This window comes from Carcharhinus amblyrhynchos, chromosome 3, assembly GCF_965287045.1.
Source record: "Carcharhinus amblyrhynchos chromosome 3, sCarAmb.v2.hapA, whole genome shotgun sequence".
Classification (NCBI taxonomy): Eukaryota; Metazoa; Chordata; class Chondrichthyes; order Carcharhiniformes; family Carcharhinidae; genus Carcharhinus; species Carcharhinus amblyrhynchos.
The window spans coordinates 98683440-98707480 of record NC_137326.1 but is presented as its reverse complement, the minus strand read 5'-3'; the positions used below and the strand labels follow the sequence as shown (position 1 = coordinate 98707480).

The 24041-nt window shown below is 43.3% G+C and overlaps 1 protein-coding gene across 1 annotated transcript in view; it reads left to right on the top strand.

Moving 5' to 3' along the window:
* LOC145341471 (transient receptor potential cation channel subfamily V member 6-like) overlaps nucleotides 1-24041 on the top strand; it is a 130738-nt gene that overhangs the window by 93261 nt on the left and 13436 nt on the right. The window contains exons 11-14 of the mRNA XM_080186437.1: nucleotides 8277-8442; nucleotides 9361-9427; nucleotides 10824-11092; nucleotides 20851-20960. Of these exons, the coding sequence (XP_080042563.1) occupies nucleotides 8277-8442; nucleotides 9361-9427; nucleotides 10824-11092; nucleotides 20851-20960 (612 nt within the window). The remainder of the gene's footprint in view (nucleotides 1-8276; nucleotides 8443-9360; nucleotides 9428-10823; nucleotides 11093-20850; nucleotides 20961-24041) is intronic.

Here is a 24041-nt window from a genome sequence, read left to right as displayed (position 1 = left end):
TTTACAGCATGGAAACAGGTCCTTCAGCCCAACTTGTCCATGCCGCCCTTATTTTTTTTTTAAACCCCTACGCTAACCCCAGTTGCCTGCATTTGGCCCATATCCCTCTATATCCATCGTACCCATGTAACTATCTAAATGCTTTTTAAAAGATAAAATTGTACCTTTCCTCTACTACTACCTCTGGCAGCTTGTTCCAGACACTCATCACCTTCTGTGTGAAAAAATTGCCCCTTTTGGACACTTTTGTATCTCTTTCACTAAGGACATCTTTCTGCAGTTTAGTTTTGTCATCATAATATGCACGCAGAAAAATACTAACATGATGCTGAAATCCAATGGAACATCTGTTCTAATGAGAAACCTATCCCAGTCTGCATGTTGACCTGGATTTTAGTAAGTGATTGTGTAGTCAAGTTATTTTACATGACAGAGATGTTATATCCTTGGAAGACAAAACAGTGGCAAGGTTTTGCTTTGCATGTTGTGAAGTGGAAGCATATCCTGTGGAAGTTAGAATTGCATGAGGTACGGTCAATAATCTTTATGCTTAAGGTGGAAAGCAATAAATATGCTTGCTGACAATTCTTTGTGGCATACTTTTTCCACAATATAGGTTACTAATGGGTAGTTTTATCTGTAATGTTAGATTATCTTGCATAGCAAGATTTAATGTGGGGTTGGGAAACAGGACTGCCTACAGTATGATGTAAAGAGGCACATGACCTGAAATGAAGGTTAATAGTGGACTGGACACTGACCTGTGCAGAAACAAGAATGGAGTTAGCTTACAGCTTAAGCTATACCCTGTGTGTATATACGTAGTTATGCATTATCAATAAACAGTTAATATTCCAACAAAGAAGACTTCAAACTCTTTGTGAAATCTATTGAACGTACAACATGGTGGGAGCTAATGAGATTTTCAGAGAAGTTGAGGCAGAAATTTGAAAGCTGGAGAATTAAAGGAGCAGCATTCTGACCTAGCTGAAAGCATCTAAAGTGAAGACACAAAGGGAGAGAACTGGAAGCAGAAAGGCAAAAGGTAAAAACAGCACTGTACAGCTGAGGACGCCACAAAATCTCATGGTGTTCCAATGTGAATGTCCACAGAGTGCAGAGCCAAAAGACCTTGACGACATGAGCAAGCACTTTCATTCTAAGCCAGGATTTGAATTTTCTGGACCCTATCTAAGGAACTTTCTACCTGTCTTGTTTTGATTACACTGGTAAATAACTTAGCGATTCAGTTAAATATATGGACAAGACAATCAATGTAAGAAAGAGCTGAATTTTTTTGTGGTTTTGTTTTATTTCCTTATTACTTTGAAGCACCTTGAATACTTAAACAGATTTTCAGACAATAAATATACAGTCACACGCTGTTTACCTGAAATCCTCATCCCTGCTGACAAGATCCCAGCACAGCAAGACACTCCTGGTTGTGTTAAAGCCATTATTGAGAAAGAAATTTTCTCAGTTACGTGGGCTTGCAAGAAGTTCTCTGATTACATTAGCAGCCTGAAAGTTACCATTGATAGACTGCTGGTTCCACTTTTAGATGAAAAGGAACTTGCAAGGTGCCCCTCTGGATTCAGAGATTCTGTTTATGTCTCAGGAGATTCACAAATGACACGGTGTACGTTCAAGGGGAATGTCAAATGACTACAGACATACTAACCAGGACCACATTGACCTTCCTTTGACACATGATGTCAACCTGATTAAGGAGCTCAGCCATACTTCTAAGTGACTAGGAGACATTTGCTACCTACCTCAGGAAAACTCCAGCAAATCCATTAGGAGCAGAAGATGAGGGGTGCGTCCACGTGTGGTGTCACTGTCAATAAGGGTGTGCAAAGCTTAGGTCAGGCAGCAACATTATGAGAATTAATTCTGAACAGCAAGAACACTTTGCCATAATGGATAATTTGCTAGTATACAATCATTCCAGTCACCCTGTGGTCAGAAGTTCCCAAAAATTCCCCAAGACCACTTGGGCTTTCCAAAGTTCAGAGCGTGTACCCAGTCTGCAGGATGGTGGTCAGAAATATCATGGGCCATTGAAGAAATTATCACAAACTCTCAGGAGTGTGTACTGCATGACCTGGACCAGAAAGAGCCCCTCATCCTCACACAGTTCCTGACCAGGCCATGGGAACAGATGGGAATTGATCTATTAGTTTTTAACGGCAATACTCTCATCTTTCTTATCGCAATAATTTATTTCCCCTTGTGGTTGACTGCTTCCCCCGATGGATTGCGATGAAACAATAACACATGATGACCACTGAGGCAATTGTGAGATCCTTATCGAAATGTTTGCTGTGATATCCCAAGTCAGATGATGTCTGATAGCAGCCCACAATTTGAAAGTGAATACTTCACCCAATTTGCTATCAGTTATGACTTTTAACGTTATACCGGCTCCCTAATGTATACACAATCGAACGATGAGGCGGAAGTGGACACCATTAAAACTCTTCTGAGAAAAAAACAGCAATTTCCCTGTGGCACTTTTATCTGAAGTTCACTCTGCTGCAATATGGATTAGCCCAATGGGCAGAAAACTCGGCACCCAAATCCCAATGCTGCCAAAAAAATTAATTACAGGGTTGGCAGCCAAAGCCAACTGAAACGTCTCAGCACAGTCCTCCAGACAATGACTACTTCCACTTACAATAGAAAGTACCATACTAGAAACCAGCCATAGTTACAGAAAGGGGACAAGGTGTGGATATGGAACCTTAAAAGAGAGGGCATCATTGTCCGGATCGATGATGACCAGCCAAGGTCATATCCTATCCAGACACTGGAAGAAATGATCAAGAGGAACAGGAGGGGCCTCCTCCTCATCTGTCAAGGTAAACTTCTTCCTGTATACTTGAACTAATTAGAAGAGCACCAAGTGCCAGAAACACAAACCAAAACTCAAACTTTGTCATAGAGTGAAAGCGGTCTACAGCACGAGTAAAGGTCCTTTGCCCATCATGCCTGCTCTGGTCAAAGTCAAACCACCCACCTATTCTCATCCCATTTTCCAGCACTTGGTCCATAACTTTGTATACCTTGGCATCACAAGTGCACAACTAAATACTTCTTAAATGTTATGGGGGTCTCTGCCTCCACCACCTTTTCAGACAGTAATTTCCAGACTCCCACCACCCGTTGGGTAAAAAATTTTTCCCTAACATCCTCTCTAAAACTCCTGCCCCTTACCTTAAATCTGTGCTCCCTGGTCATTGATCCCTTCACCAAAGGGGAACATTCCTCCTTGTTTATCTGTGCCCTTCATCATTTTATACATCTCAATCGTGCTCCCCTCAGTCTCCTCTGCTCTCAGGAAAACAACCCTTGTGGATCCAATCTTTCTTCATAACTAAAATTCTCCAGCCTAGGCAACATCCTGGTAAATCTCCTCTGCACCCTTTCCAGTACTATCATATCCCTCCAAAAACGTGGATTCCAGAACAACACATAATAGTCTAGCTGTTGCCAAAACAACATTTTATATAGTTTCAGCAAATCCTCCCAGTGCTCCCTCAGTGTATCCAAATAGGCGCTAGAGTGTGGTGATTTGGGGATTTTCGCAGTAACTTCATTGCAGTGTAAACGTAAGCCTACTTGTGATACTAATAAATAAACTTTAAAACTTTAAACTCTTAAACTCTATGCCTTGGCTAATAAAGACAAGTATACCATGTATCTTCTGAACCACTTTATCCACCTTTATTCTACCAACTTTATTCTATCAAGATACTATGAACACATCTCCTGTTCCACCAGACTCCTAGACCACTGCTGCACAAATATCAAAAATGCCTAGTGCCTGCCCACGCTTTGATAAATCAGACCACAAGGCTGTGCTCCTGCTCTCAGCTTACTAGCAAAAACTAAAAAGAGAGAATCTGTCTAAGAAAGTCATGCAATGTTGGTCTGAGGAATCAGATGATCTGCTTAGAATCAGTAGGCTGGTCAGTATTTAAAAACTCTGCAATCAGCCTGAATGAGTACGCCACTACAGTAACTGACTTCATTAGTAAATGCGTAGAAGACTGTGCCAAAGAAGCAAATCCACATGTTTCCTGGAAACTGTGAATGAACAGGGATATTCACTGCCTGCTGAAGTCCAGTAAGAAGTCCCACAACACCAGGTTAAAGTCCAACAAGTTTATTTGGAATCATGAGCTTTCAGAGGCTGCTCCTTCCCACCTGATGAAGGAGCAGTGCTCCTAAAGCTCGTGATTCCAAATAAACGGTTGGGCTTTAACCTGCTGTTGTGAGACTTCATGCTGTGCCCATCTCCATCCAACACCGGCATCTCCACATCATGGCTGAAGTCCAGGTCTGAGGCATTCAATTTAGGTGATCCTAAGCTATACAAGAAGGCCAGATACGATCTATGGAGATCCATCAAAGATGCCAAAAGACAGAACTGGACCAAGTTGGAATCCCAGGCTAGCCACAGGGACTCCCTGCTGAGCTCAGTGTATTCTATGCCCGTTTTGAGCAAGAGGTCAGTGAGAGCACGCCCTCCATCCCAGAAGCCTCAGGCAAACCAGTATCCAAGGTCAACATTGCTGACATCAGAACAGCCTTCTCAAAAGTTAACCCGCGGAAAGCAACTGGCCCAGATGGGGTACCTGGACGTGCACTCAAGTCCTGCACGGACCAGCTGGCGGGGGTATTTGTAAACATCTTCAACCTCTGTCTACATCAATCTGAGGCCCCTTCCTGCTTCAAGAAGATGACCATTGTCCAGGTACCAAAGGAAAACTAGGCAGCGTGTCTTAATGACTATCATCCGATGGCTCTGACATCCACCATTATGAAGCACTTTGAAAGATTAGTCATGGCACAAAAATCATGGCCTGCCAGATTGCCTGGAACCACTACAGTTCGCCTATTGCTTCAACAGGTCCGTAGAAGGCACTACCTCCCTGGCTCTACACTCAAACCTGGAATAAATAAGTAACAAAGACACTTATGTCAGACTCCTATTCATGACCACAGCTCAGCTTTTAACACCATTATTCCTATGAGACTCATTTCCAAACTTCATGGCCTGAGGCTCGGCTGCTCCCTCTGCAACTGGATCCTAGACTACCTAATCCACGGAGCGCAATCAGTAAGGATAGGCAACAACTCTTCCTTCATGATTGTCCTCAACACCGGTGCCCCACAGGCTGTGTTCTCAGCCCCCTGATGTACTCCTTATACACCTATGACTGTGTGACCAAATTCCCCTCGAACTCAGTTTTCAAGTTTGCTGACTATTATGCGTCGGATCTCAAAAAATGATGAGACAGAGTACAGGATAGAGGTAGAGAATCTGGTGAACTCGTGCAGCAACAATAATCTGTCCCTCAGTGTCAACAAAATGAAGGAGATAGTAATCGATTTCAGGAAACGTAGTGAAGAACATGCCCCTGTCTTCATCAATGGGGACGAAGTAGAAATGGTCAAAAGTTTCAAGTTTTTAGGTGTCCCGATCACCTACAACCTGTCCTAATCCCTCCACACCGACACTATAATTAAGAAAGCCCACCAAACTTCTACTTTCTCAGGAGACTAAGGACATTTGGTAAGTCCGTTCCAATTCTCACCAACTTCTTCAGACACACAATAGAAAGCATTCTTTCTGATTGTATCTCAGCTTGGTGTGGCTACTGCTGTAAGACCACATGAAACACAAAGCATCGTGAATGAAGCCCAGTCCATCACTCAAACTAGCCTCCCATCCATTGACGCTGTCTACACTTCCCACTGCCTCAGAAAAGCATAATTAAGGACCCTACACACCTCGGACATTTTCTCTTCCACCTTCTTCCGTCGGGAAAATGATACAAAAGTCGAGGTCACATACCAACTGATTCAAAAACAGCTTCTTCCCTGCAGCCATCAGGACCTGCCTCACGTTAAATTGATCTTTCTGTACACCTATGACTGTAACACTACATTCTGTATTCTCTCATTTCCTTCTCTGAACGGTTTGCTTTGCCTGTATAGTGCACAAGAAATAATACTTTTCACTGTATACTAATACATGTGATGGTAATATATCAAATCAAATTAAATCACCTGCCCATGTACCTTAAGGGACCAGTGTACGTAAACACCAAAGTCCCTCTGACCCTCGGTGCTTTTCAGAGTCTTGCTGAATCAATAAAGGTTGCCCAAATCAACAGAGCCTATCGCTACTCCAAATGAGATCTGGAGGAATTGCCGTAGATTGGAGGGAGTGGGAGAAGGGGTAGCCTGAGTAAAATGTAAGTACGTGTTGGATAAAGATTTGGTGATGGATGTATTTAGTATTAAAGTATCTGGCATTGCAAGGATTAGAATGCAGTTAGCAAATGGCACCACCCAGAATATGATGCAGAGAGACACATGACCTGGCAGTAGAGACAGCTGTGAACTGGACAGAGACAAGTGTGGAAGCAAGCCTGGATACATACAGTGGGGATGGGGGGGTGGATTTTCAGTCCGCGTTTAAAATGGTGGCATGGACAGAAAATCCAGAGAGACTCGGGAATACAATTTGCTCCAGCGACATCACGTTTCCCGATTTTATCCACCCCTCGCCAGGGACATCGTGAGGTTCACACCAACAAAGAGCAGGAGCCTCGTTTAAATAGATTTTCATGAATTGAGACATCAATAATGGGCTCCCCGCCACATGACCGTCCCTCACTAAGTATTCATATCTGTCATGTCAGTGAGGTTCACAACAGATTTGTACAAACGAGAAACAGTCAAGGACACAGAGATAAGTATACCCCCTGGGGCAGGGCAGGAAAGGGACATACCCAACTGCCAGGTTAGTACAGTGCCAGCGTGTACTGGGGGCAGTGCCAGAGATGAACTCCAGTGGGAACCCCATGGAGGGGTTCATTTACATGTGGCGGAGGGTGTGGGCCCTGAAAGGGGAAAGGGAATGCCAACAATGATTATCAGTTGGGGAGTGGGGGGAGGTGTAGAGGTCCCGATGCCTCTGTGGTGGTGAGGGGAGGAACTTATTTTTTTGTTCTGATCAGGATCATCCATTAAAGATGGTACCTCAATCTCTGTGGAGTGCGTCTTGCCATCGCTGAGGCCCAGCCCCACCAGAGTGACAGTGTGAACCTAAGCAATTCATTTATTTTAGATTAAGAGGCTGAGGAGCTGGAGAGAAAACTGGTCTATGTAGCTGGAGAGCTTCACGCCAGTTTTCAGTCTGTGCCTGACACTTAAGTTTTGGTAAGATTTCACCAACAGTAACGTGTTATCAATGAAGTTTTAATACTCAACTGTACAAAACTCTGAATTCTTCATGAACGTACAGCATTAACTTATGAAACTCCCTTAAATGTATTGTTCTGTGTGTCTGTTTTCGTAGCCAGCGTGTTGTGTACACAGGTAGAATGTTAAGAACGATGCAGTGGTGTCTTCTGAGTTGGGTTGCTCTGAAGAAATGCAGTGCAATCTAATTCACATAGCTGCATATTCGTTTATCTGACCAAAAACTGAGCACCAGTTGTCATATTGCTTTGTCACTCGTGCAAATAATTTTTTAATGCTTAACAGTTGGCATTGGTGTGACTTATCATCTCTCCCCTCTCCCAACCTGAGAAGTTCTAAAATGTGTAAAATGTCATTTATACAGGTTGTGACAGTGTAACAATCTACATATGTAGTCTTGCCATTATGTTTGAACATAGATTTAACTTAAGTCTGTGCACCAAATAAACTGTAGCTCCTCATTAAACTCGTTCCCTGTCTAAAAACACAGTGCAGCACAGTGGCACAATGGTTAACATTGCTGCCTCACAGCGCCAGGGACCTAGGTTCAATTCTGGCCTCCGGAGACTGTGGAGTTTGCACATTCTCCCCGCGTCTGTGTGGATTTCCTGCCTGGTGTTCCAGTTTCCCCTCTCACTCCAAAGATGTGTGGGTTAGATTCATTGGCCGTGCTAAATTGCTCCTTCATGTCAGGGGGTTTAGCATGATAAATGGGTGGGTAGTGCCTGGGTGGTACAGGTGCAGGCTGAATGGGCTGTCTTTCTGCACTCTAGGAATTCTATGATTCTATAACAGGCAACCATGAATAGTTAACTAAGTGAGCTAACATTGGAAATCTCTAAAAAGGTAGCAATTCATTTAGTAACTGGGCAAAAAATGCCTGAAATGAACTATAGCAAAAAAAACCTCCCTTCAAGTGTCAACAACTTTATAACATAAGACTTTTTCTCTTTCTCCCACAACTTAGGAAATTGTTTTCTAATTTTGATTTCCAGGATTGTTTATGCTTGCTTTGTTCTTATCACCATGATACTAAGAGTTTTGAACCATGAATGGGAAACAGTTATAATGGCGTATGCCCTGATAAGTGCCTGGTGTAATGTCCTTTACTTTGCACGTGGATTCAAGTTGCTTGGTCCCCTGTGCATCATGATTCAAAAGGTTGGTAGTTTATTTTCTTAGTATGTCATTCAGCGAAAAATCAACTTGAACGTTCTAATTATAAGCATGGTGTCCCTTTTTAAGGGTCCTGTGTTTCTTTTTATTTGAAGATTGCATGAATATTCGTGTGGTTGATCATCTGTCACTCCAGAAGGAAACACTGACTTACTCATTTACAAGTTAGTTTTTTGGCTTTGACATTTGTTATCTGTGCCCAATTTTCTTAACTTTTTTTTCAGCAACTTTTAATGATTTTCGTAACCTGTTTTTATAAATTCAAAATGGACACCAATATTGTTCGGGGGTGGGGCGGGTCTGGGCTGAGTAAGAAAGACCAAATAAACTGTAATGCTTTTCCAAACATTTTTCTACCACGATGCTCCTACTTTCATCATTGTTCTTACACTTCCTTAAAACATTGGTGCAAGATGGAAAAAAAACATGTGTGTTTTAAAGCCAAAGATTATGACTTCTTGGGAGCTAGGCTCACAAAAGAGCCTCGCCCGATGGAATGGAAGACTCTTTCTGTTGGGTCTAAGGTTCCTGCATGAAATTAATTTCTCAACCTACCATTTAGCTTCTGGGCCCAAACTCAAGTTGTGGAGTCTATAGTTAATAGCCCCATAGAACATGAGTAGTAACCAGTAGGTTTAACAATGCATGATCTTTTATATGCACATGGCAATTAGTTGATATGAGGAAAGTAAGTGGAGTCAAAATCTCTGAAATGCTAAAATCTATAGTAAGATCAGTCTTTCCTTAAACAAAAAAAATGGAGTTGATGTTATCCAAGCTTCTTTGTAGTATAATTGATTTTACTTTTAGACTACTTTCAAATCTACTGTCAGCGACACACTGTTATCATAATGTATCTGTCTCTAATGAAACTAATAAATTATTTCCCTTTTCTCTTATTAGATGATCTTTGGTGATCTCATGAGGTTTTGTTACGTGCTGATAATTGTCATTATAGGATTTGGTGCAGGTGGGTAAAGTGTACAATGTATTGATACCAAGTAAACACTGCAAGTCAGAATTAAAGGAAAATGCTGGGAATACACAGCAGGCCCATCAGCGTCTGTAAAGAGTAAAGAATACATTTAACGTTTTGAGAGCCAATCCTTCATTAAAAGAGCAAACTGACAAATTACATCAATCTAAATTAAATAGAGAGTAGGAGTGGGTAGATATTGGATTGAATAGATTTTATTGTAATGCTGAAAACTGCTGCAGGAAGTATGCACGTTTAATGAGGAGATGAAAAATGAGAAAGTAATTTATTGAGATAATTGTAAATGCTGGTTATCCAAAATAAAAAAAACTGAAACTGCATCTGCTTATTCCCCCTCCCATTTGAAACTTGTTGCTTGCAAGTCAGTCTCGAAATCCATGCTGCTATACTTTGTTTTATCCCCACCATGCAGAAGCCCATCGAGCCTGCACTGACAACAATCCCATCCAGGCCCCATCCCCATAATCCCATATATTTACCTTGCTAATTTGCCTGACACTAAAGAGCAATTTACCATGGCCAATCAATGTAATCCAGAGATCTTTTGGACTGTGGGAGGAAACTGGAGCACCTGCAGGAAACCCACACAGACACAAGGAAAAAGTGCAAACTCCATACAAACAGTCACCCGAGGCTGGAATTGAATGCAGGTCTCTGGTGCTGTGAGATAGCAGTGCTAATCACTTTGCCATCATACTATTACTTGGCTGCTTCCAGTTTGACAGGGTTACCTCGCCACTTCATTTTTTTCATTTTTATTGTAAAGAATTGCCTGGCAAGCTGATATAAAAATAATAATTGCAATTTTAAGTCACTGGGAATGTTTACAGGGCAACTAAGGCTGATATAGGTCAAACAAAATGCATGTAAATAGGGCAGAAACAGTGAAACTTGTGAGGAACACAGAAGTAATCTCAGTAAGTGTGGATCTGACACAAGAACGTTGGCAGTGCAGAATATAATAAATGGGTGTTCAGCATGATTTGCCTGTACTATCCAGTGGATAGTAAAGCCATCTCAAAGAAGCTGATTGAAGTCTCCAACAGCTGTCATATTTTTCTTGGTCTCCTTGTATAGGAGACTGAGGAATTCATGGGTGGATAGTTGAGGAAGAGATTTGCTGGCAACTTCCAACAGCACCTTTCAGTCAGAAGTTCTCTGGGCCGCTGGGTCAAGTCCCCACTTGCTGCAAGAATGCAGATGAAAGTAGCAAAGATTCCCAGCAGGCATACCATGGCACATAGTGACAGATTCATGGATTATCTACCCCGCTGTGTAGTTCCAGTATTTTATCTGTTTGTTTCATTAATTTTACTGATTTAATACTTTTTACCTTTTTAATGATTTGTTTATTTTTGAAACATCATAGGTTTCGACGTTCACTTTCAAGCCTTGGATCCAAATACTTATTTGTACTTCAGGGATTTTACCATCACTATTTTCACATTGTTTCAGCTGATGATGGGTCTCACTGAACTTCCGGGTCCACCTGAGATCAAGATCCCCGATATTATCATTGTCCTTTATATGGTGTACATGTGTTTTGGCTTTGTTCTCCTCCTGAATCTTTTCATTGCTTTAATGGGTGATACTCATTATCGCGTCGTCAGCGAACGAAAGTCTCTGTGGAAAGCTCAGGTAGTGAATACTTCAATATTCTTTGCAAAAGATTTTATTTTTTCAGTTAGTTTTCTTTTATTCCAATTTATGAAAATATATGGTCTTTTTTTTAGATCACATGCATTGAAAATAGGATTAATGGTGGCAGGTAAATTTAGGACCATTGTCAAAAATTGTCAAGGGTTGGCTTGCTGCAAGGAGCAAGGGGACAAAAAAAAGGTCTCTTGGTCAGAATGTTACCACTGTTCACGCCGGCAGGATCCAGCTGTAATGAATGGAGATTTGCTGGGCGCCAAATTCTCTGACCTCACTGCAGCAGAGTATGGTGTGAATGGCTGGTAAGATCATGTCCCTTGTCTTTTAAGAGACGAGTTGATGTTCTAATGGGAGAACTTCTAGATCAATGTTCTGAATGTATGCTCACCATAATTATGATATAAGCCATGTCATTCTAACTATCTCAAAATTTGACAAATACATTCAAAATAAATATTGATGGTTTCTTATAAATTATGATCAGAGACAGGTCACCCTTCCGGACTAAGGCAGCATTCCAATGAGAGTCATGAGGTTGACTCTCAGGACAGGATTGTTTTGACAGTGACGTTTCCTGCCCTATCTGAAGAGTCAATGAGGAATGCATCCTGCCAGCCACAACAGCCCAATACACATTTAACACTCCGAGGAATGTTCATTGGCTGGCGACAGGACTTCCACCACTCACTCAGACAGAAGTCCCTCTCCAGAGTGCTGACAACCTATCATTCAGCAGCAGTGGTCAAGACTGGGACTACAAGCAGTCCCCATGTTCTCAGTCCCAGAGACCAGGACCAGCTAGGTGAGGGAAGGGGGGCATGGCCATTGATGGGGAGGTCAAGGGAGTGAGAGCATTATGAGGGAGCAGACCTTGAGAAGAGAAACCTGATGTGGAAAGGAGGACATTGAGGGTCCATCTTTCCCTCCTAAGACCTGAATAAAGTGACTTGCCAGGGTTTCCGCTGCCCCTGAACTCCTGCCAGCCTCAAAATTGAGGTCGGGTGGGAAGTGACCAATTACTGACCACTTAGATGCCTTAGTTGGGGTGAGGACAGGTTACCATAAGCTTTGTCTGCCCCATGTAAAATTATAGACAAGTCAGAGGAGTGCCACAAGGGACGTGGAGACCACTCGGAATTTGAAGGGCTCCGTCTGTAAACATACCAGCCGGGGTCCATAAAATTCTACCCTTGTTGATATATTCCAGAACTCTAGTGAAATTTGAACTAGAGACAATGCATTAAGGAGCTTTTTTTATTTGACATTTCCCACAGTAGAGCAATCCAATTAATGACATTCTGTTCCCTTTGATGTTGTCACTTCAGTTTCTAGTTCCTCTAACAACCCAAGACAAACCTTTGTCTGTTTAGCTGTTGCCTGTCAGCTGAAAGATTTGTTGTTTGTGTGATCTTTCATGAAAAGGTTTGAAATAGCTGCCTGCAGCATCTCTATAGCACATTGTGCCCTGAGATCTGATAAAATGCGCAGGGTACTCATTAACTATACAAGTCACGACTAAACAATAGCTACTTATAATGATTTGTGTGTGCAGCCATGCTATTCATTGGCTCAAGGACTGTCAGGGGTCCTCTTCATTGGAGAAGGGCATTCTGACTGCAGAGTTGCAGCAATAATTCACTGAGCAAATGGCTGGAGGAGGAAGGGAGTGAGCAGCAAGGTTTTCTGGTGCTGCAGTGGAGACATCGGTACAAGCAGTGTAGAGGAAGACATTCTTCCCCCTTACCCCCCACCATGGAATAGGACATTCTCCAGGATTCTACTCAGGAGGAAGCATATAGCAATCATGGAGTACGTCAGTGTCAGAAGCATTGCCCCAAAGAACAGAACTGTAATGCAGAGAGAAATTCAGTCACTTAACTAGTTAAAATAAAATCTGCTGAAATACTTCCACATCAGACTAGTACCACTCACTGCCTTAGTACTTTCAGAATGTGTGATGTCACCCTCCACCCACGATTCTGCCCCATCCTGCAGTCGCTGTATCGTGAATCACTAAACAGCCTTCTCCTTGGGATGAATTTTTAAGGTCCTGTTGGGGATGTAAAAATTGTGCTGCCAACTGCTATGCCAGTTTCCTGGCAGCATCTCACCCCAGCTTATCTCTCAGGAGGAAGGGTGGAGGATCATTGCCAATATAGTTTGTTATTGGCTCATAAAAGCTGAGTGTCTAGAATGTTCCTGTCAGCTCCAGCTGCCGGAGCCAGGAGATGGCCTTCCTGGAGGCTGCAAATGCAGGCTGACTGGCAGAGGGGTTCTGTTTTGGGGACTTCTTGCTTCAAGTTTTAAAAAAGCTCTTCCAGCTTGAGGCATATACTCACACACTCTCTCTCTCTCTCTCTCTCTCTCTCTTACTGCAGCCTCCTATCTCCCCCTGGCTTTGAGAGCCCACTTGCCATCCAGGATTAGGCAGTGAGCCTGTCCTTTGCTATTAATTGGCCAATTCAAGGAAAATTTTAGCTGAATTATCTTTTCCCACAATGTGCAGGTTTCTGATCCTCATTTGATTATAAAGATGGAGCCCTGAAACCTGTGGGGAAAATCCTGTCTCTATGTTCACACACTTATCACTGTTACAAGCCTCACCCTACACACACGTGCATGTATACACTGCCCTGTTGACAGCCCTTTTCCTCTGGAAAGAGCATCTTGATAATCATGAAGAAAGCAGACCAGAAGTATGGCAACTGGTCTCACTGGAGAAGTCCTTTATACCTAATCCTTTATGCCTCTTTCTACTTTTTTTTCACATCATACAATGCATGATGAGCTGCAGATGATTTCAACAGCCACTTCTCTCTCTTTGGTTTTCCTCACACTGCAAGCAACATTTTATTATTTCAGCTACTGAGATGGTCAACATCCCTCAGCCAGTAGAGAAAGAGGATCAGAGTATTACCTTGAAAATGCATCATTACTTGATCTGACTCTCGCAAATATCAGTTCTGATACTGGCATCACATAGACTTCAGAGGCTACGTTGGAAGAAAGTGACTTTGTGGGCATAAATTGCACAGCAATTGGGCATAGGGATAGGATGACACTGATGCAGCTCACCAAATGACAAGGTCACATTTCAGTTCTATTGCTGAGGACTTTGATGCTGTCTTCGGCTCAGGCTACTAAGGGAGACACACAGAAGGAAATTCCAGCTGTACTGGATGGTCTGCAACAGAACTTGTACACAATGCATTGAACGTTGCTGCCATTCATAATCCAATTAGGCAAATGAGTCAGAAACAGGTATCAGGCCATAACTTGCATTTGGTTTGAGGCTTTTGGCCCTGAACATTGAGCAGCCCTAAGCAATATACCAGGCAGATCGTTTATGATATAGAAGATCATGTCACGCTGCCATATTAGAACCTTGTGCCTTGTCCCAAAGTTCTCAATTCGGGGAAGTGGGATGCATGCCTTCAAGGAAGAGAATGCATGCAGGTATGATCAGATAACCATTTCTCCATCTAAAACACCTTGTAAATGAATGGTGACCGACTCACAGGAAGGATTATTCTTGCAGTGACATGTTTACAAACAAACCCTTTGGATGTTTCTAGATAATCTAATTGAGGAGAAAATGTTGATGTCGGGCTTATACGGCCTACTCCTGCTCCTATTTCTTATGTTCTTATGTTCTTATGTTCACAGTGAGAAAACTCTATGGAGAGATAATTAAGCTTCAGAAGATAATGAAGTCCATTAACAAACTTGACTTGGAAATTTTTCTGTAGTGTGGCAAAAGATTCAACTACAAGGACACATAAGAACATAAGAAATAGGAGCAGGAGTAGGCCATCTAGCCCTTTGAGCCTGCCCCGCCATTCAATAAGATCATGGCTGATCTGTCGCTGCTCAGTTCCACTTTCCCGACCTCTCCCCATAACCCTTAATCCCCTCTCTTATCAAAAACCCATCAACCCGCGTCTTAAAAATATTTAGCGAGGCAGCCTCCACCACTTCAACGGGCAGAGAATTCCAGAGATTCACCACCCTTTGAGTGAAGAAGTTCCTCCTCAACTCCGTTCTAAACTGCCCCCCTTTTATCTTGAGGCTGTGCCCCCTAGTCCTACTGTCTTTTTTGAGCGGGAAGAGTTTCTCCACCTCTATCCTATCCATTCCATTCATCATCTTATACATCTCAATGAGATCTCCCCTCATTCTTCTAAACTCTAACAAGTACAAGCCCAGTTTATTCAGCCTCTCCTCATAGCTCAACCCCCTCAACTCCGGTATCAGCCTAGTAAACCTCCTCTGCACTCCCTCCAAGGCCAAAATATCTTTGCGCAGGTGCTGCGCCCAAAACTGCACACAGTACTCCAGCTGCGGCCTCACCAATGCCCTATACAGCTGCAGCAAGACCTCCCTACTTTTATATTCAATCCCCCTCGCTATGAAGGCCAGCATCCCATTTGCCTTCCTGACCACCTGCTGCACCTGCAAGCTGGGTTTTTGCGACTCATGCACAAGGACCCCGAGGTCCCTCTGCACCGTCGCCTGCTGCAGTTTTTCGCCCCGTAAGTAATAATCCTTCCTACCATTCTTCCTACCAAAGTGGACCACCTCACACTTGCCAACATTAAATTCCATTTCCCATTTCCTGGCCCATTCGCCCAGCCTATCTAGATCCTTCTGCAGACTCTCCACACCCTCCGCACAATTTGCCGTTCCCCCAATCTTGGTGTCATCAGCAAATTTCGACACCCTACACTCGGTTCCCTCCTCCAGATCATCTATATAATTGGTAAAAAGCTGAGGCCCCAGCACCAACCCCTGGGGCACTCCACTAGTCACCATCCGCCAATCCGAATAGTACCCGTTGACCCCCACTCTCTGCCTCCTTTTTGACAACCAATCCTCTATCCACGCTAACACCCTACCCCCAACTCCATGTCCCTCGACCTTCTGCAATAACCTCTTGTGAGGTACTTTGTCAAACGCCTTCTGAAAATCTAGAAAGACCACATCCACCGGCTCTCCTCTATCCACCGCCCTAGACACATCCTCATAGAACTCCAGTAAATTTGTCAGACACGACTTCCCTTTAATGAAACCATGCTGCGTCTGCTCTTTCAAGCAATTCCCTTCAAGATGCCTCGCAATTTCCTCCTTAATGACAGATTCTAACATTTTACCTACCACAGACGTTAAACTAACCGGCCTATAATTGCCCGCCTTTTGCCTGGCACCCTTCTTAAACAACGGCGTAACATTAGCCGTTTTCCAATCATCCGGCACTTCCCCGGAATCCAGCGACGTCTGGAAAATAACCACCAAGGCATCCACTATCACCTCCGCCATTTCTTTCAGAACCCTCGGATGCATTCCATCCGGTCCTGGGGACTTGTCCACAATCAGCCCCTCCAGTCTGTCGAGCACCGCCTCTCTAGTAACAGTAATGTCATTAAGACCCTCCAGTCCTACCACCTTTCCATCGCTAACACCCGGCAAATTATTCACGTCCTCCTCCGTGAAGACAGAAACAAAAAAGTTATTCAATACCTTAGCCATATCCCCATCCCTACCACTAGGTCCCCTTTCTCATCCTCTAAAGAACCAACGTTCACCCTAGCCAGCCTCTTCCTTTTTATATATTTATAAAAACTCTTGCTATCCTTTTTTATATTAAGCGCGAGCCCAGCTTCATAGTTTCTCCTACCCTTCTTTATCAACTTCTTTGTCAATCTTTGTTGACATTTAAACCTCTCCCAATCCTCTTCTCGCCCACTACTCTTAGCTACTCTAAATTCCTCCGCTTTTAATTTAACACTTTCCTTCACCTCCTTCGTTATCCATGGCTTATTACCTCTCCTCCTACTATCCTTTTTGACCATTGGAATAAATTTCTGCTGAGCACCAAGAAAGATCTCCTTAAAGATCCTCCGCTGCTCCTCAACAGACCCTCCCTCCAACGCGCTCCCCCAGTCCACATTCGCCAATCCTTCTCTCATCCTACCGTACTCCCCTCTATTCAAACAAAGGACGCGTGTCCGGGAACCCACTTTCTCCTCCTCCATCTGCATCAGAAACTCCACCATACAATGATCACTCTCCCCAAGAGGATCCTTCACCACAAGGTCCCTAATTCTACCCGCCTCATTACATAGCACCAGATCCAAGATAGCTTGCTCCCTCGTCGGCTCCAACACACACTGTTCGAGGAAACTATCCCGCAGCATTCCAAGAACTCTTCCTCGAGCCCCCCGCGTCCAACATGGGTCGACCAATCAATATGCAGATTGAAATCCCCCATAACTACGGCCGTCCCATTCCTGCACGCCGCACTTATTTGTGCGTTAACAGCCCGCCCCACCTCCAGATCATTATTCGGGGGCCTATAGACGACACCCACCAGCGTCTTCCTCCCTTTGCTGTTCCTAATCTCCACCCACAACGATTCCACGTTCTGCTCCTTGGCTCCAATATCATCCCTTGCTACCACCGTGATGCTATCCTTAATCAGCAGAGCTACGCACCCCCCCCTTTTCCCTCCTGCCTATCCTTCCTAAACACTTGATAGCCCTGTACATTCAGCTCCCAGTCCCTGTCACCCTGCAGCCACGTCTCTGTAATGGCCACCAGATCGTATCCATTTGTGTCAATCTGCGCCACCAGCTCATCCACTTTATTCCGAATGCTTCGTGCATTCAGATAAAGCGCTTTCATCCCAGCCTTCACCTGGACCCTATTTGCCGTAACGCCACCAACCATACTCACGCCCCCTACTCCCTCTATTATTGGGACATCCTCAGCCTCTTCCCTTACCTGTACCCTCTCCTTAACTTTAGACCTCGTAACATCACCTACCCTCGCACCCTCCCCCCCCCCCCAATTAGTTTAAAGCCCTGTCTACAGTCCTCTTTACTCGATTCGCCAGCACTCTGGTCCCAGCACGGTTCAGACCAGCCCCATCCCGCCCGAACAGGTCCCACCTACCCCAATACTGGTGCCAATGCCCCATAAATTCAAACCCATTCCTCCCACACCAATCCCTGAGCCACCCATTCACTTCCTTAATCCTGTCAACCCTACGCCCGTCTGCACTCGGTTCAGCCAGTAGCCCAGAGATGACCACCTTGTCAGTTCTACTTTTTAATTCCATTCCCAGCTTTTCATACTCCCTCCCCAGATCCTCAGTCCGCATTTTGCTTACGTCGCCGGCACCCACATGTACCACAACGACCGGATTCTCACCCTCCCACTCCAGGTTCCTCTGCAGCCCAGCTGCGACATCCCGTACCCGAGCACCAGGCAGACAACACACCCTTCTGTGCACTTTGTCATTGTGACAAAGGACAGTGTCAATACCCTTCACCCCACTATCCCCAATCACTACTACGTTCCTTTTCCCCCTCTCTTTGCCTATGTCCTGCTGCATCACTGTACCGTGTGCAGTTTGCTCACCAACCTCACCTGCCTCGTTCTCGTCCAGCCTGGAAGCAAGAACCTCAAACCTGTTATGCAGATTAAGAGGCTGAGGCCTCCGCTCCTCACCCCCCTTCCTCCTCCCAGCAGCCCCCTCTTGTCCCTGACCCTTAGAGTTAGCCAGTCTAGGGGGGGTGGATGTCACTTGCACCCCATTGACAATGGCACCCTCTCTCCCCTTGATGAGCCTCAGTGTCTGTAGCTCAGAGGCCAGCTCATCCACCTTGAGCTGGAGCTCCTCCAGCAACCTGCACTTACTGCAGACATGGTCACTGGGATGGACCCCGAAGTCCACCAGTTCCCACATCATACAGAAACCACACATCACATGCCCCTCCATTATTCACTGTAGTAGTTTTGAAAAAAATTTTTTTTTGTTTTTTTTTCCTTGTTTTTCAAACGAATTCACCTGGCCTTTTTTCCCTCCAGCCCTTTTTGATATTAAGCCCTATTAGCTCACTCTGCTTCCCGCTCACTCCGCTGCCCGCTCAGACGCTGCCCGCTGTCTACACCAGGCCTCCTTTTAAACCTGGCGCTGATTTAAAGCTGATGGCCCACAACTGCCTGCTAACCGCTCCCTCAGAATTCTTAAAGCAGTAAATACAATAAATAAATGCTTTAAACAGTTCTACAAAGAACAAAGTGCTTTAAACTTATTTTAAACAGGTTTTTAACAGGTAAAATCTTAGCTCTCTCTCTGCTCCTTCACTCGTCTGCTCCAGCATACAACACCATTTTGAAATGAGAATGTTAGCAATAAAAGGACAGAATTCTTCACAAGTTATCAGGCAATGCCATTTATTCTACCTGAATTAATAATCTCATCAGACAATAGTGTGCATGCGGAGAAGGAAGGGGTTACCAGAAATGGTAAGAAGACAAGAGTGTGAAGTTGAGACCAATCAAAAATGAGCTAGCTCATTAAACCACAGAGTCTGCTCTTGTGCCTAAAACAAAAATGTTCCCCTATATGTCACTTGGTCAGCAGCATTCTTCACCATGGACCAAGGTCAGATTTAACGGAGCACAAAGTAAGTGCATCTATTTCAAGAAGTGGATGTCAGCCATCTCACTTATTCTTCACCTGGTACCGCGCCTGAATGATTAAATGTGTCATTCTTTTCCCAGTTTTAGAAATTTCCTGGTACAGTCTTGGGCCAGGGTTGGAAGAGGTGGTTGGCTACATGTGTGGCACAGCAGGCTTATGGGACTTAGGTAGCGTTCTTCTTATTGCTGTTTTGCCCTGTTAGTAAGTTGCTGCTGATTGAATCACTGATACCTGTAGTGATACAGTCTGGGTGCCACCACCTGAATTGTTTGGTGCAGAGGGAGAAGTCAGGTTTCTGACATCGCTGCTGTCTTGAGAAATAGCTGCCTCATGTAGATCATCTCCAGCTGCCAACATTGTACTGGACCTTGGACTCATTTGTCCATTGAATGGTGAGATGGCTGGTTTAATAGCCATTATCACCTCCTTTTAGCCTTGATAGTTGGCCCCAAGTACATGAGGGCCATACACAATACACTGTCTAATTTGGCCCCAGCTGTCACCAGTGCAGCAGTCTGTGTATAATTGATGGGATGTAAGCATCGTTGGCTAGGCCAGCATTTTCATAAAGAAACAGACTGGTCCTGGACCACTTATACAATGAGAGGCTCTCTCAGATTCCAGCTGAAGATACCACACATTCCATTTGCACCTGTAACAAGGAAAAACTTCCATAATTTTCCTATAATTGAGAGCAATACACACAAATCACAGCTGGTTACAGAATGTCCATGGAACTGATCATGGAGTCTGCATGAAGATATGTTGTTCGTTGAGCATCCTTTTTGGGTTAAAAACATTTAAGATCAGGATTCCATGATTCTAAACTGGGGACAACCTTTTCTACTCCTCATGCTGAGAATCCATCACATCCTCATTCACTATTTAGCTCCAGAAGTTGTCAACCATTTCTTACAATTTAAAGGCTGCACTGATACTTTTGACTCATCCACCAACACGCTGCTTGTGCATTACACAAAAGCTGCGTCACGAAACATGAGAGGATATTTGAGTTGGCTGACAAATGTTTCAAGGCAGTGTTAAGAGTCATGGATGATTGGGGGATACAAGGCCCAGCGCTGGGGGTAAGTGTAAATTTTCCCATGTATTTTTGGGGCGTAAGTAACACCCTGAAGAGTAAACCAGAATGTAACTTAACATCAGAAACTTAAAATAATTTGGATGCTGTTTCTCCTTTATATTCAGAGCTTATACTTTAATTTAATTACTGAAAAGATTAATGCTCTTTCAGATTGCTGCAACCACTCTTCTACTTGAGAGGAGACTGCCAGCCTGGCTGTGGCCTAGAGCAGGAATACCAGGAGATCTGTTGGGTCTCAACGTGGAAAAGTGGTACTTAAGGTAAAAATGTACAGCTGTGAGAAGAAGCGTTTTCTAGAATATTTGCTGCTTGGAAAGAGTTATTCACCAAAGTTATTTAGTATTTGAAATAAATGTGTCAGCTTTCGCATATAAGCATTTGCTACTGGAGGTTCTTAGCTTGTTTCTCATCACTTCTGTCTACTAATTATCACATCACCGTATTAAACCATCAGTTATGAATCATGAATGCATCCCTTTTTATAGTCAGTACTTTTGGTGTCATTGAACAATATTGCTATGCAGTGATATTATGTGTGTAGAACTGTGTGTTTAGGGAGATTAATTATGGGAAATGTGTGGAATTATGTGGACAGACAGGGGAGAGGTCCCGAGTAAGATATTGGCTGGAATTCTACCGTCCCGCCCACCACCGGAATCGGAGCAGGCGAGGGGTGACCATGGAAAGGTCCGTCGACCTCAAGCGGGATTTTACAATTTTGGGACGAGAAAGGCCATAAAATTCTGCCCATTCTGTCAGAGAGTCGGTGCAGACTCAATGGGCTGAATGGCCTCTTCTGCATTGTCAGGATTCTATGATTAGCACATGTCGCACAATTGATTGACACACTGAGATATCAATACGAGGGTTCTAAAGTAAAGTAGCACAGATTTCCTTTTTGCAGAAATATTCCAAAATTTATGATGTGTCCTGTATGCCCAAATTATTTTACAAAAGGCTAAAGGAATATAAATTATTATTTCATTATTTACACCATTACAAAGTAAATCATGTTTTAAAATTGCTTTCAAAATGTATATATTACCTTCAAAAAGTAAACTTCGGGTAACCAAAATCAATGCCTGCACACTTCCTAGTTTATAATTCCTAGTAGTAATTTATGTGCTTGTACAGATGTGGTGAGCAGACCTGTCATACCTACTGAAGCCAGCAGTGGTGCGGCTGCTGACAGCAATCAAGCATTTATAGCTGCTGATATTCAGTTGTTTGCAATTGGATTTAGTTCCAAATGCCTGAGATGCTCTCATTTAAGTTTGCTTTGTCTCATCTTTCAATTTTAAATTACTTCATGAACTCATGATTTGTTTATTCCTTCCGCATTCCGCATTCTACTCTATGGAAGTCAGTGAGTCATGACATCTCTTGACTTATTAATAGAATTTATTCTACAACTTTAATTTTCCATGTACAATTCTGGGAAAGGGTGGAGTCTTGTGACAAGTCTTGCGTTTAACATGATAACAAATCCTGAAGGCTAACTCTGTAATATTCTCATTGCTGCTACTCTGCATAACCAAACAAACAAATAACATCTCAGTGATGGAAGCAAAGCTTAATCATGCATTCAATGGGGAAATTTGCTTTAATCTCTATTATGGCTTTAGATCAGTGGTGCAAATTAAAATTGCTTTTGGATTGGTGTTATCTTTTGAATTTTTAACCAAGGGACAATGGGAAGAAGAATCAAGTGGAAAGGAGAATCAGGTGGGATGTACAAATGCAGCTGATCTGATAAATTCCCCAGTCCTGTCAGAGCTGCAAGTTTAACTCCTGAAGTCTCTATGTGAAAACAACTAGATTGTCGAGATTACAGGTGGGATTTTCCAGCCACGCTTGTCCCAAGGCTGAAAAATCCTGTCGGAGGTCAACAGACCTTCGCATGGTCTGCCCTCACCCGCTACAATTCCCATGGTGAGCGGGACAGGAAAACTCTGTCCTACATGTCAGCCAGGATACAATAGTTTGGTTATAAGGAAAAAAAGGACACTTTATTTGAAAATCAAACATTAAGGATGGCATCCGATGCAGTCAGGATTTTTTTAAAAATTGTACAATCAGATAGTTGGAAATAGCTGTTCACACCTTAGCGACTTGTATTTTAAAATAACTAATGCATTCATTTCTTGATCATTGAGAAGAATCAGTTTTACTTTCAAGTAAGAGTGCTTAAACTGCAGTTTGTGGTTTAATTTGTTATGTGGTGTACCATCAGTTTACTTCTCAGTATTCCTGTTCCTACGAAAAATGAGGGTAAATGAGTGTTACGGGAGTAGGGCCTGGGTGGGATTGTGTTCGGTACAGACTTGATGGACCAAATGGCTTCCTTCTGTACTGTAGGGATTCTATGAATTCTATGGGAAATTATCTTACCTGTAAGTAAATTTTGCTATAAGCTTTAGACTAAGCACAATAGTTTGAAAATGCTAGCCCAAGGAAACTCAGGGGAGGACTATTTTTCTGTTCCTGAATCCGAAGAGAATGGCTTAACACATACAAAACAGGTGAGTTAGGATCCAGTTGGTTCAGCCCATAATTTTTCAGAATAATTATGAAATTTAATTAAAAGCAGAAGATATTAGAAAACACACAAAGTCCAGCAACATGAAGAAGGCATTCAATATGCTCGGTTTCATTGGTCAGAACATTGAATACAGGAGTTGGGATGTCTTGTTGAAATTGTACAAGACATTGGTAAGGCTGTACTTGGACTACTGTGTACAGTTCTGGCCATCCTATTATAGAAAGGATATTATTAAACTAGAGAACGTGCAGAAAGCATGTAATGTTTGGCATTAGGACTGATATCAACAGCAAAATGATTACTATATTTTTGGTGGCACAACGGTGAGCACTGCTGCCTCTCAGCACCAGGGACCCAGGTTCAATTCCCGCCTTGGGTGTCTGTGCAGAGTTTGCACATTCTCCCCGTGTCTGCGTGGGTTTCTTCTGGGTGCTCCGGTTTCCTCCCACAGTCCAAAGATATATGGGTTAGGTGGATTGGCCATGCTAAATTGCCCCTTAGTCTCAGAGGGACTAGCTAGGGTAAATACATGAGGTTACGGAATAGGTCTTGGGTGGGATTGTGGTTGGTGTAGACTTGATGGGCTGAATGGCCTCCTTCTGCACTGTAGGATTCTATGATTCTATAAATTTACAGTGCAGATTATAATCTTGTAAAGAATGATACTTCTTGTTTTTGGTTTGATGCCAGACATTTCTTGACATTAACATAAAATTTACAGAAAGCTGGGAGCTATCCTTAAAATCGTGGTTGGGGTGAACTTGCGATGCCTTACGATGAAAAATGCAAATTTATTTTA